The sequence below is a fragment of the Manduca sexta genome, chromosome 16 (assembly GCF_014839805.1).
Source record: "Manduca sexta isolate Smith_Timp_Sample1 chromosome 16, JHU_Msex_v1.0, whole genome shotgun sequence".
Lineage (NCBI taxonomy): Eukaryota > Metazoa > Arthropoda > Insecta > Lepidoptera > Sphingidae > Manduca > Manduca sexta.
This window is the reverse complement of record NC_051130.1, coordinates 5,463,831-5,477,449: the sequence shown is the minus strand read 5'-3', so window position 1 is coordinate 5,477,449 and position 13,619 is coordinate 5,463,831. Positions and strand designations below refer to the sequence as shown.

General features: G+C 35.2%; 1 protein-coding gene across 2 annotated transcripts; it reads right to left on the bottom strand.

The window, feature by feature from the left end:
* Positions 1–4,440: 4,440 nt before the first annotated feature.
* LOC115443254 lies at positions 4,441–10,197 on the bottom strand. Of its 2 annotated transcripts, none has more exons than XM_030168580.2 (10): positions 10,001–10,197; positions 9,327–9,354; positions 8,763–8,873; positions 8,324–8,503; positions 8,010–8,057; positions 7,894–7,942; positions 7,290–7,640; positions 6,794–7,042; positions 5,345–5,533; positions 4,441–4,602 (listed from the first exon to the last, which is right to left on the bottom strand). In XM_030168580.2, exons 1-10 carry the CDS (start codon positions 10,074–10,076, stop codon positions 4,456–4,458), a joined length of 1,428 nt encoding a protein of 475 aa, XP_030024440.2. In that variant the 5' UTR covers positions 10,077–10,197; the 3' UTR covers positions 4,441–4,455. The 2 variants fall into 2 exon arrangements, with proteins under 2 accessions (XP_030024440.2, XP_037295293.1); XM_037439396.1 differs by having other exon boundaries at positions 8,336–8,503.
* Between the last annotated feature and the right edge of the window lie 3,422 nt (positions 10,198–13,619).

Sequence of the window (13,619 nt, the reverse complement as noted above, 5' to 3'; positions counted from 1 at the left end):
TAGAATAAAATTCATCTTTAATTTTATATTTCTCCCTTAATCTAGCCCTTAATCTCATAGTTAAAAAGTCTTATGACTAAAAATACAATTTATTTAAACATTTTCGATTTTTTTATACAATGTCTAGACGGTTTCAGTCAAAATAGTATATTTTTTAATGAAAATATAACAAACAGATAGGCAGACATACCCCCTTATTCATAGACATTTTTTTTTTTATAAAGACGGAGTAAAGCTGTGTTAACAAGTCTGTTTCTCAGAGCTGACGGCATGGCAGCCTTCCCAGTGCGTAGCCATAGGGCTGTTGTGATTGGCTAATATTGTTGTATCCCAATCAAATCAAACAGACTTTTTATATATAGTTACATATTTTATATATGGATATGGTTTAATTAAATAAACTCATTTACAATAAATTAATACACACATAATTACTATGAAGTTCTATGCATAAGAAGAACATGAATATATCTGTTGTTTTTAAAAAAACATCCAGTATTTTATTTATTCTGGTATTGTTAGTTTTGCCGGTGATAGGATATATTTTATATCCGCACGGATAGCGACCACCGTACACAAGGTTGTAAACCCGCACTAGTGGCCCATGTAAGTGTGTCGCGTTCCGGGATTAATCTGTGTATATCGGGTTTCAATAGGCCGGCATAATTGTGTTGACGGCCGAGGGGTAATCATCTCTCGTCAGTCGACATTCTATTGGACCATACTCCACTTCCCATCAGGTCCAGGGGGGCACATTCCCATGCTCGTATAAAAAAAAACTAACAAGGCCTTTAATGGATGCTTATCACACAACTTTTAACAACAATTATTGTGTTTATAGCTTTATTGCTAGCAACATGAAAGTGCTCATTAGAAAACAATTTATCTTCTAAGGTTACTTGAATTTCCTGTTTGGCCAATGGTATTTGCATTATTATGGCAAATTAAATGCCAAACACATCTCCAATAATTATAAATTTCGGTTTGAGATCATCCAGTTTTTATGGTGTCTAGAATAATGCATACCTAAGTATGGATTCTAAAAATAAAACTACTCATCGTGAAGTTGAACATACTAAAACTTCATTATAATGACATCAGTAACGACAAAAGGCTATTAGATTCAAATGACCTTTAAATCCAGAACTTTGAGATCTTATTCGGGGAACTTTCTTAGTGAGATTTATTTTAGTGAAAACGTAATACTTAACAAAATTAACTAAAATTACCCATTTCCTTGAACTTACAACTAAAATACAACCTCAAAATTGATTAGCTGTAGGAAATTCAATAGCGACATCATTAATCATATCAAAATGAAAAGTTATCTCGAGTGGATCAAGTTTATTGAACTGAGCCGAGGCACCGGTGTCGATGTCACCCACGCCTCTAACGGATTTAAACTCATTGTCATGACATGGCTTAACTGAGTCACTAATGTTATAACCAAGGTATCTTTGTTTATTTTTTATGTCATCCAATGTTTGAGCATGACCCAAACATTTCTAAGAACTTAGTCATCAAGGAATTAAAGGTTTCTTCCTCTAACCAAACCAAAAGTTGCAAGAACTTATTTGCTTCTTATGGAAAGATTTTTCAAAAATGTCCAGTGACGGGAATCTAATCCGGGACTCCACACTCGTGGCCCGCTTAGAGGTTTCCGCCTCGTTAAGCAATGGTGCATCAGTTAATAAACAATTAACTATGAGTGAATTCGCGTAATGATGCTATACTATTACTAAAGGAGTTTGACACAATTGTGAGGAGTTGACGACGTCTATTACTGAAGACAAAAGTTGTAGTCCAAATGAAACGGTACAAATTCTGTTACAGATGTCCTGTTATATTATAGTTTTACATTGTTGCTAAGCACGACCAATCTTATTGTTATACAAACGGCACTTGACACTCGTAATTACAATATGCGTCAATAAAATAGTGGAATGTTCTGACGTCTTGAAGATCTATACAACATTGAAGACGTAATACATGGTTAAATAGTTGTAGTCATATGACTAGATGCTTGTAATAATTACAATACTGCAAGAAGAATGCAGAACCAGAAATCATAAAAAAATTGAATATCGGTACGCGATACCAGAAATTAATATATAGGTATGAATTTGGATAGTTTATGAAATATTAGATTGCACAAAAGTCCTAAATGTTTGTCAGGACTGGCCGAAGGACGACATGATGAGCAATGCAATAGAAAATATAAATAAGTTTAAAATATTAAAGCTCTTAGATAATATGTGTATTATGATTAAAAAAACATTATCATAAAGTATTTGTTTTTATTTTCAACTGAGCCAAATATGTTGCGTTTCTCTTCTTTAACACGGATAATTTACACCAGTGTAGTATAATAATGATATAACATAAATGATTGTAAAAAAAAAACTTGTTGTCGGAAAACTTCAAAATTAGCCTTTAATAATCCCAATTTTTGTAAATATAGTTATTTCCTAGACATAGTTATTTGACAAATTGTATGCCTTTTAACACCATGTCTCTAATAGGCTTTGAATGGACCGACAATGACCTGCGCACAGGGAGTCCGACACGGAAATTCTATTAGGGTTCCTAAATAGGCTACGGGACCTAAAATGGATTAACAACAGCGTATCCAGTAGAAAGCCTGGATACTGGAAGTTAATCTTACTTTCATGTGTTTTTATGAAGTCTGGCACGCCTCCAGCGACAAATGCGCGACAACGTTCAATGACGGTAAACTTACTAAAACAAAAAAAATAACTTCTAAACGGTAATTATTGACGACACCATCACGTGACATAAAAATTATAACCAATTTCATCATTAATACTTGTATCCGAACTCTAAAACGAGTACGTATGACTCAAGATTGCATGAGGCGTTCCGGAATTCCTAAAAATTACTTTCACATATTACTCTAAGCGTAAAGAAATGTTATATCGAGCGATTAAGTGATTAGACTCATCACGTCACGTGAGTATTACATTGGCCTAATATCCGCAGTGAAAACAGGATGGCTTAAAACAAAAGTGACGACGGAAACAACTTTAAAACCGCGAAAACGTTCGCTTTCTTTATTCTCTCTTATGAGTCTTTTTGTATGCACAACCAGTTTACGTTGGCATACTTACGAGCCCATAGAACGCGATCGAATTGATATGTTGACATACATTGTCCGTTTTGAGGTTAATGAATTTCTTAAACTGGTAATGAACCAGTATTGTATGGTTCCCACGGCGGTATACGCAGACTGCGCGGGGGCACCGATGACGCATTGGTGAAAGTGTCATAATATTTGCCGAATACGGAACGGATTACGGATTCATTTACGTTTTTATAGTATTTTAGCCTTTTTGCCTAGTTATAAATGATAATGATTATAATATTACGATAGACCCATTGTAAAATTTGCAATCTAAGCAGTCCTTATAAATACATGGCCAATTTAAATGAATTCATGTACACGCTGCAAATAATATTATATTTATAGGCGGCGAGCCTATAGCCATGACGGGCTCAAATTCCAGACTCCGGGCTGATACTAAACAAGAAACCCGCATATAATATTGCTTGACTCAGGATTCGAACCCGGGACCTCAGAGCGGTCTCGTATCACACGCAATACAACTACGCCACCAAAGCATTTATACGTCTAATGGGATAATGACAAAATTTATTTATTTATGAAATTAGACGCACATTTTGGTCACGTCACGTTGCGTTAATGGATATATTTAATCGAATTTTATTGTATCTCCCTCAGGATCTATAAAGACAATTTTATAAATCAATCTCCCACTGAGGCCAGTTATTACGTTAGTGTATATTTGGAGATACAACCTCATAACATTTCAACATGTTTTGTTCTTGGCGATGAAAGTTATCATAATATCAAATATGTTTCACATTCGGGTTGTGATGACTTATTACTCGCTGCTCTAAATAAAAAGAATAGGTGTGACTTTAATGATGTAATGCCTCAACTAATTTTACTGTACCAGCAATTAACACTACCAACTCGGTTATGTCAAGTTTATGTCACAGACGATTAAAGAAAAAAATATATTACTAGAGACTTCTTCATGATCGTCTATAATGCAAAACTTCATTTTTGAAATAAGAATTTGGTTTTTAAAGTATAAAATAAGAATTTTTAGATCAAAAAGGAAATTTTGCAAAATCGACTTGCGTAGTAAAAGTTATTGGAATCGTTAATTGCAGAATTATGTTATAAAATAATCTTTAACTAATTGGTTCTAGTCACGACACAAATAAAAATTAAATAGGTTTTAAATTATATAATAAAAAATATTTAATAAAGATTAAAACAATAAGATATAATTCTGGTATCGCTCTCTACATTACTCAGTATGAAATGTAATAAATTTAATCAATTATGATAGCAATGTGCCGTGTTAGGGCCTTGTATAGTAAAAGGAAACAATTTTCAATGTATGTTTATTTAACATCGTTACTGTATGTATTTTTCCAAATGTTGTTGAACGTGACGTCTATAACTCTCTTCCATATCTCGGTCAGTGCTTCATAACTCGCCATATTATACAACTGCATCACGAGCTCCAAAGCGTAGGGAATGCCGTATACCTTAAAAAATATAATTTCACATCGATATTATAGGTTTACAAAAACTTGACTGCCTTATTGGCACAGTTATACTACGGTACGACAGCAGTGATAAGGTCTCGGGTTCGATCCCCGGGTCGGGCAAAGTAATATTTGATTTTTCTACTCAATATCAACTAGGAGAATGGAATTTGTGTCCAGCGATAGACTCGCCCTCTATAGTATTATTAGACGGAATACATACGGCGGAAAGTAGGTGCGTCAGTTACGCCTCTGCCTACCCCTTAAGGGATAAAAGACGTGAGTGTGTGTACGTAATAAAATAATCTCTTATTATACACCCACAGTCCTTTTTACAGAATGAAAACGAGTTAACTCCTCGCCTGATTGTAAATGACGCCACTGCATCACCGCAGCAATTTGAAATGAAGGGTGCAACTGCTAATCGTCAGTCATAATTCAGATTGTATTGCAGGTGGTAAGACAATTGTATCTAACGGGATAGCGACACCATATATAGGTGTAAAACCCAACATAGTGGCCTACGTAAATGCAACGTGTTTTTGACCAGCTTGCGTATATTCGGTTTCAAATAGGCCGGCATAATTGTGTAGCGGGGACTAGCCGTCTTCCATCCGTCGTCACTAAATCTGGACTCAACTACACTTACAATCAGTCAAAGTGTTCACTTTGGCGTGCCAGTATAAAGAAAGTTACTACCAGGCCAGCGGTTTGCTTGAGTGTAAACAATAATAGAACATACCGATGAGGCATAGTCCACGCTGCTGCCAGATATCTTTCCGTACCAGTTGTACAAGGTATCCACAGTGACTGTAAGGATTTGGAAACTAGCGTTCTTCATGGCTTCATCTATCTCACCTCTCAAGTCGAGGTATTTGTCGTCATCCGTCTGCGAGTCTGTGTAGCCTTTGGGATAGAGGACAGCATCACCCTGAACAGCATTTTCAAGTTAATAAACCATTTGGTTATTTAACCTATCTTTGTAATTTCCTAGGTGTTGCTTGCGAAATCGCCGCGTGAAAAGCATTTTTCGGTACAAAAATTCCTAAAACAAAGTACGACGCCAGCACTATCTATTTAAATAACAGATTAAAAATTTTATTATTCCCCTAGGATCAAATTGCTAGGATGTTTTGAGAATTTCACCACGGTATCCCCTGCCTATCCCCATTTTTGTGCGTCTTTGCACAATTTTCGGTAGACCTCCGGGATGGACGGCAGAGTGCAGTTGGCCTCATGCTGCAGTAGACGCCGAGGGCGTCCTTCGGTGCGCGGGGGTTTTTGAAGGTCGACATCAAATCCTGGCGACGCAACGCCGGGTCGTAAGGCACGGTGACCCCAACATAAGCTCAGTCGCCCCCCCACGAAGGCTGGGCGGTAGTCATAAGACACTTCCTCCGCGAAAACAAAAAAAAGGATAAAAAGAAACCTATGTTTTAAACCAGGACATGGTCTACCTGTTTTATAAATTTCATCCAAAGCCGTTTAGTGTATTCTGTGTTTATTTTTAAATAAAACCTACAAACGTCCAAACATTTGCATAAACTTTTGCATTTAAATAATACCAGAAAGGGTATGATATGAAAATGGTATTCATTGGAAGCCAATTTATCAATATAAATCAGAGTCAAAATAAAAACAAATATGTAAGTTATGAGTGTACCTTTATAAGAATAACGATAAAAAATAGTACAATATAAATATAAAATATATAGCTTTATATTGAATAATCCCATTTTCATACATTCTTAATAATAAAAATACTTCAGTATCGCCAATCAGGATTATAAAAAATGTGTTATTCGAATTGTTAATTGCAGAATTATGCTATAAAATAATCCTTAACTAATTGACTTTAGTCACGACACAAATAAAAATTAATAGGCTTTAAATTATGTAATAAATAATAAAACAATAAGTTATAATAACTTAAATCGCTCAGAGATACTTGTCTATTATTGATAAGTAAAAACAACGGTACAATGATTCAAGTATTAAGTACTGGTTCTTGGTTAGGTCATCAGATCATTTTGCGCAGAAATCAGAGTAAGGCGTTATGAAAATATTATATAACTTTCCTTTTTCCACACCATATATTACTTTCATCTCAATTGTTTAGCATCAATGTCATAAAATGTTGCTTTATCAACAGAATTTAAAACAAAACTAGGAATAAAATGACATTCTATACCTTAAAGGTACTAAAAGTATAACTTCCAGCATGCACGTGAAAGTAAGCGACTATCTTGTGGCTGTAGTGGTGGAAAACATCTCGGATGGCTTTAGTCTCGGCTTCTGAGAAGGCAGCCGGTCCTGGGTACAGCTGGCTGCAAGAGCTGATGGTTCGAGTCGCGTTCCAAGCAACGTCGAAATTGCGGTCCAATGCTACACCAGGACACGCGCTTTGTGGAGACATATTTTTATTCCACATCAGATGCGCCTACGATCAAAACATTTTGGTTACAAATTTTGGTAAAACTAGACTTAGAATCGTCGTTTAGTTCAAAAGTTTTTTTTAATTAATATTTTTGGTAGCAAATAAATCAGAATAATCATCGTATAATCCGTTTTGCTGTTTAAACCGTGAATAAGTCTGCTCGGCCGGGGTAATAAACTAACGGACACCACATTTATTATGCCATATTAATAAAGCAATGAAACAGTTTTATCTTCGTAAAATTACTTACAACTTTCACGTACCCATCTGGATTAGCAAGCGGTATCAAAAATATATCGAACTTGTCCAAGTGATCTAAATAATATGAAACAAGCCTGGTAAACTCCTCTTCCCTGGTCAAACAAGGTAGCATCCGCATGCCCATGACACTTAATCCGTGGACTATAAATACTATTTTCTTCTCTGGCACTTCATCCATGTATTTGCTTTCATCAGCTCTAAAGAATCTTTTTGCCGAGGGTTTAGTTTCTGTTATTTTCAATATCACTATGTCATTGTACTCTACTGTACGTCCTATGGTTTCAGATGTAACATTTGCCTTTGGAAATTTATCCATAATACTTTTCAGATGTCGAGATATCTGAAATAATGTGGTATAAAGCATAAACATACTTTATATTCCTCTCTACATTGGTAATAGCTGGCAATAAAAAATATATTGGGTCTACAATGTACCCTAATTGAAAAATAACTTACTGCTGAACCACTGCTTCGAGGAGCATGAAGTTAGGTAAAGGGCATCTTCAAGGGCTACATTCATCCATAAGGAAACTTCCTTAAAGCATGTTCGTAACTACCTACCTTAGTCTAATAAATGAATTAATGGTACTCACAAAATAAGGACTTAAAGTTTCAGGAAATTCCCCACGATTTTGCTGAGTTCTGAAAATATATTTGAACATTATACGTGTAATATTAGATGTGTACATACGTTTATTTGCATGCTTACTCTTTATCTGGTTGCTGCTTCAGATACATTGGGGTAATTCGAGTGGACCTACAATAGAAATAACATTGTTACTTGCTACCAGTTTGTATATGGTATATTTGGTCATCTGTATTGTGTAACAATACAGTCGGGACCGATGGCATGATATTATATGGCGGAAGCTGGTGAGAGGTGGTCACGACCCTCAGTACTGAGGAAAATGACGCAAGGAGGAGGACCAGTTTGTGACGTCTTGGTACTGAATTATCATATTTACAATATTAACAAGACAGGTATGTCACAGTATTAAAAATAATACCATAATAAAATCTTACGATGGTACATTCCATTGTTTTATGTACTGGTGGACTTTTGGCCACTTCCCAGCACGATCTCTGCCTTGTCTCAGATTACGTCCTTGTTCTATATCTCCTCGAATTTCATTGATTTTGCCGGCGTCATCTCTACTTCGGTATGTGGCACGGTTTCCCCGTTTTTCTGCGTTTGTTGGAGACCTCAAACAAAAAATGTGTTAATGGAAGGTACCAACAATTCGAATATTCAATTTCTTAACAAAAAATATATTTTAATTTAGAGAAAATACCAACGAATCGAATGTTCAAATTTCTTGAGGTCTTTATCGCATACATTATTACACTTTAGGAATCAAACCAAGATTTCCCGGTCCACGTCCTGCCCCTATACGTTACCCTTAGACTATAGCCACCAGAAGACAAAACTTGTACAGCCATTTTATTAAGTTGTAACAATTACCTCTCTTGTGTCTTCCCCCGGTTATACCGAAATTGCTTGTCCGTATGTTTTTCATGGTCTCCAGATTTGTCATTATGTCGTCTGGCGTCATCGAATGAAGGATCACGCTCCCTAAAATCATTAAATCTTAAACAATACTCAGTATTGATTATAAGTTGAATAAACCTTTATATAACAAAGCGGCGATAGCCTAGTTGGTTGTGGAACGGACCGCCGAGAGGAATGTCCGCAGGTTCAAATCCCAAGGGCACACACCTCTGATTTTTCTAAAAAATCATGAGTGTATTCTTTGTGAATTATCGCTTGCTTTAACGGTGAAGGAAACGTAACGTGTGAAGTGTACCAATCCGCGCTAGGCAAGCGTGGTGGACCAAGGCCTAATCCCTCTCAGTAGTTAGAGGAGACCCGTTCCCAACAGTGAGACAGTGTATAATACAGGGCTGATATTATTATTATTAAACCTTTATAAATAAAATAACGATAATAATATGCATACTAAATATATCATGTAATAATTCTAAAATAAACACGTAAATTAAACGTTGGTATATGCTATACACTTACCAGAAGTCTAAAATATCCGTACTGTGTACTGGAATAAATTAAACAGTTAATTTTAAAGTGTACAAGAGCTATACTAAATGAAAGCTAGACAGTTTTGTCACCATCCATCTTGTAAACGTGTTAGGTTTACAAATTACGCCTATTTTAAACAAAATCTAAATTCTGTTTTATCTAATTAGCCTCAAACTTTACGTTACATTATACTGTTTATTAAATGATTTGTGTTGTAGATGCTACGTAAACAGCATTTTGAATAGCTACTAATAAAACTCCATCGATCCCGAGACAACAGTCTTCAAAAGGCAACCAATAAATTGTGACTTCCGGTTGGTTCTATACATACGAAAAGAGTACTGATAGTCAGAAGACTACAGATGCTTGTTGCATGAAAAGCCATAAGTATAAAAGATCCACGAAGTAATTAACATATTAACGTTTTAGATAATCTGTCAATCTGCGTTCTAAGGAAATATTTACTTTTAGACATGTCCAAAGACCACTAAAACTGGACAGTCACTGTGTAAACACATCAGCAATTTATTGTACAAAGTATTTGGATATTTCATTGTAACTTTTTTTACTAATAATATTAATAATACATTCCAAAATAACACAAAAGGTAAAAATAAATAAGCAAAACCTTTATTGCATGTAAAATCAAACAATTGACTTACCCAAAGCAATTTCATACCAATCAACAAAAAACAAGACTATAATTAATTTTGTTGTTACTGGAAAATTCTTACGCATATTTACACGTAACTTAATTTCATATCTGGAACAAATTTGAAAACCATAGTGAATGGATTTCTATTTTAAGTACATTTGTATATGTTATATTTTATTCGATTTCGTATTGTATCGAAATAATTCGATAATACCTTTCAAGTATTATATTTATAGCATTTTCTATGATTTATACTAAAACATAACGTAGGTAATACTGAAAAATAAACTTTATTTTTTTATTCACATTTTTAGATGTAACACTATGTTCTCTTTCTATTTTCAAAAAAAGAACAGCTCCAAATGTTGTGGATGCGAGAATAAAGCACTACAATAGATATTCTTGTTCATTGGATATAATTTTTAATACTGACACAAAACGAAGTTTTATTCCAATATCTAACATGCGCGTAAACATAAGAAATCATTATAGGAAAATGTTTTATTCTATTATGATAAATTATTAAACATCTTCTATGGAGGAACTTTATCATAATAACTGCTGCACACAAACATCATAGAGGAATCTCTACTTGAATAACTACTGCACAATGTACACAGCAAAATGATGGAAACACGTTGATATGACCTATATTATATTCTTGACAACCTCGGTGGTGTAGTTGTACTTGTATACGGTATGAGTACTGCGCTAAGGTCCTGAGTTCGAATCCCGGGTCGGGCCAAAATAATTGTGACTAGGTTTTTCCATCTTAAAACATTACTCAGTCACAGCACGGAGTTAGGAAGTTGGCGGTGTGATACCTCTGTGCCTCGGAAAGCAAGTAAAGCCGTTGTTCCTGCACCTGATCCCGGTTATGTCGGATTGCCGTCTCACCGAACTATGAGAGTGAAGGAACAGAGAGTGCACCTGGGTATTGCGCACACACTTGTGCACTATAATATCTCCTACGTACCTGGCTGATCTCTGTTAAGATTGGCCGCCATAGCAGAAAATTCGGCTAGTAGGATTCATTCATTATATTTTATTTCTTTAGATATATTTTCTTTATATTATCAACCTACTAACTATTCTTGATACTTTAAAATAATCATCAAAAATCTCTTGACCTTACCACACTAGGAAGGCTTGAACAGAGAACATATAAATTTATCCTAAGTATTATGCCAGGGTTTCTTAAATCTTGACCGTGTGGACATTAAAAACTTCACGATGCCCTTAAAAGTGTTGTTTTACTGTTCATGGTTGTTATGGCAAAGGTCTAGGCGGAACATTGTGGCACAAGTTATAAGACAATAGTATTTTAGTGTTGTATACATTTAAGATTTTTGGGAGGAAATATTTTATCTAATCCCTTCTGTTTTCTGCAAGATTTTTTGACCCGATAGGATACATAATGATTTCTTATGTTTACGCAAATGTTAGACATTTAAATTAAACTATTTTTCGGATTTTATCGCGGTTTTAATATTTTACTTTTCTCTCGACGTTTCGAAGACTGCAGCCTTCATGGTCACGGGGGGACTGAGGTGTTGTTCATCCGATAAGATACATGGTGACGGTAGATGTGACCTAGTGGCACGATGTTTTCCTTCACCGTTAAAGCAAGCGATAATTCACATTAACACATATAACTTTCTAGAAAAGTCAGCGGTGCGTGCCCTTGGGTTTTGAACTTACGGACCTTCGTACCAGCAGTCCGTCTATTCCCAACTAGGCCATCGCCGCTTCAATCGCTTAGAAATTTCTACACGCTAACATTATCCGTTACTATTCATTAAACGTAAAATAAACAATTCATACAATATGTAGGGTCCGGCCAAGCCACTTTCTCTAGTGAGTTACCTTCAAGGGTTTGAATTCAACTTTCTCTCGACTGTGTCTAAATAAAAGGCCTATTTAATGCTCAACGCTCTAAGTTCAACAGTAAACATCTCGCTTAACTAAGAGATGTTACGATACAATTAATGATTATTAATCGACGTATAAATGTCGTATACTGTGTGCTACAATATTTTTTGTCATTAAAATAATTTATCTACACTAATATCATAAAGAGGGAATGTTTGTCGGGTATCCTCTGTAACTACTGGACCGATTTTAAAAATTATTGAACTATAGGTAGGTACATTACTCTTGAGTGTACTTTTTATCAAGGGACAATATTAACTCTTCTTAGTGCTAAAGACTACTTTTTTACCCAGCATAAACTATACCACGCAGGCGGAGCTGACGCAAAATACGGTTGGGTAATAAAATGATTATCGCCTTATCCTATGACATGCGCTACACTATAGAGCATCGTAAACGCGCTTTAAGATTTACACCTACACAAAAAAACTGTTAGGGTTCTCGGTTCAATCTTCATCTGAAAGCCGTGCTGTAAATCGGACCCCCCTACGTTAATTCTCACTTGAGGTTTATCGAAAATTTCTGTATACAATATAGATTTGTTATATAAAATTACCCATTAAATAATAAGACTCACGGTTGATATTTGAGATTTTGAATTGAAAAAAAAAACATATTTTAATTTCAAGAACTGAATTCGAAATATATAATTATTTCGTATAGTAAATATTAAGGATAATTCTAACATAACTAGCAAGAATTTTTAAAACATTAGTAGACTAACGACCCATGCAAATTTAATTTAACGAAAAATACATTAACATTTCTAATTGCAGAGGAAAAACACCAAACCCTAAACATCACGTACAAATTCCCGACGAAAATAAAGCAAAGGTGCAGTCTTGGAAACCTTCAAAAAAGAATAGTTGCACATCCGACGCACGGCAGCCAGTGACACGAAGAAAAAGAGCCAGTAGTGTGCGCCACTGAAGACGAAACGTTACGGAGCGCAGTATCGCAGAATATAGGGCAGCGACGCCTCACGAGCGACAGAGATAACCAGCCGGACTGACTGCCAACCTCCACTATTTAGGAACAGCGATGAGAGGGAGGGATATATTTACTTCTAGGAAATTCGGCTTGTACTACATTTTGTATACATGTCAATTTTTGCAGACACCACCCATACTTGAGCTTTTTTCGCTATAGAATACGTTTTTAAAATTGAATTGGTGGACGAAAATCAAGATGGCGAACCGAAACAATAGTGACAACATTGTATATTTTATGAGAAGATTTACAAGGCTGTAAACCGCACAAACTGGACGTGGTCACGAAACAACTATAATGCTCGTTTGTTTTAAACCAGCGCGCTACATCTATTTACACTGTATTTCAAGTGTTTCCATAAAACATTACTAGAATTTTTGAAAATTGTATCTTCTACGTAAACTATATTTATCGCTTGATATTACAGTAATAGACAGTCATTTGTGATACAAGAGTAATTAACATATTAACGTTTATTTATTGTTATTTATTTCCTTATTACATTGAAATTAATAATCTAAATATAATGACACAACTACTTTGTCATAATGGTTGTAAAAAGTGTGTACTTCACTTAGATAATCTAACTCAGGCGCCTTATTAAAATGTTAATATCAGCATGAATTGCTCAGCACATTAACATCCAATTCCGGAAACAATAAAGTGAATCGTTAAGCCCGAGCGACTGGCGAGGAAGGGCCAAA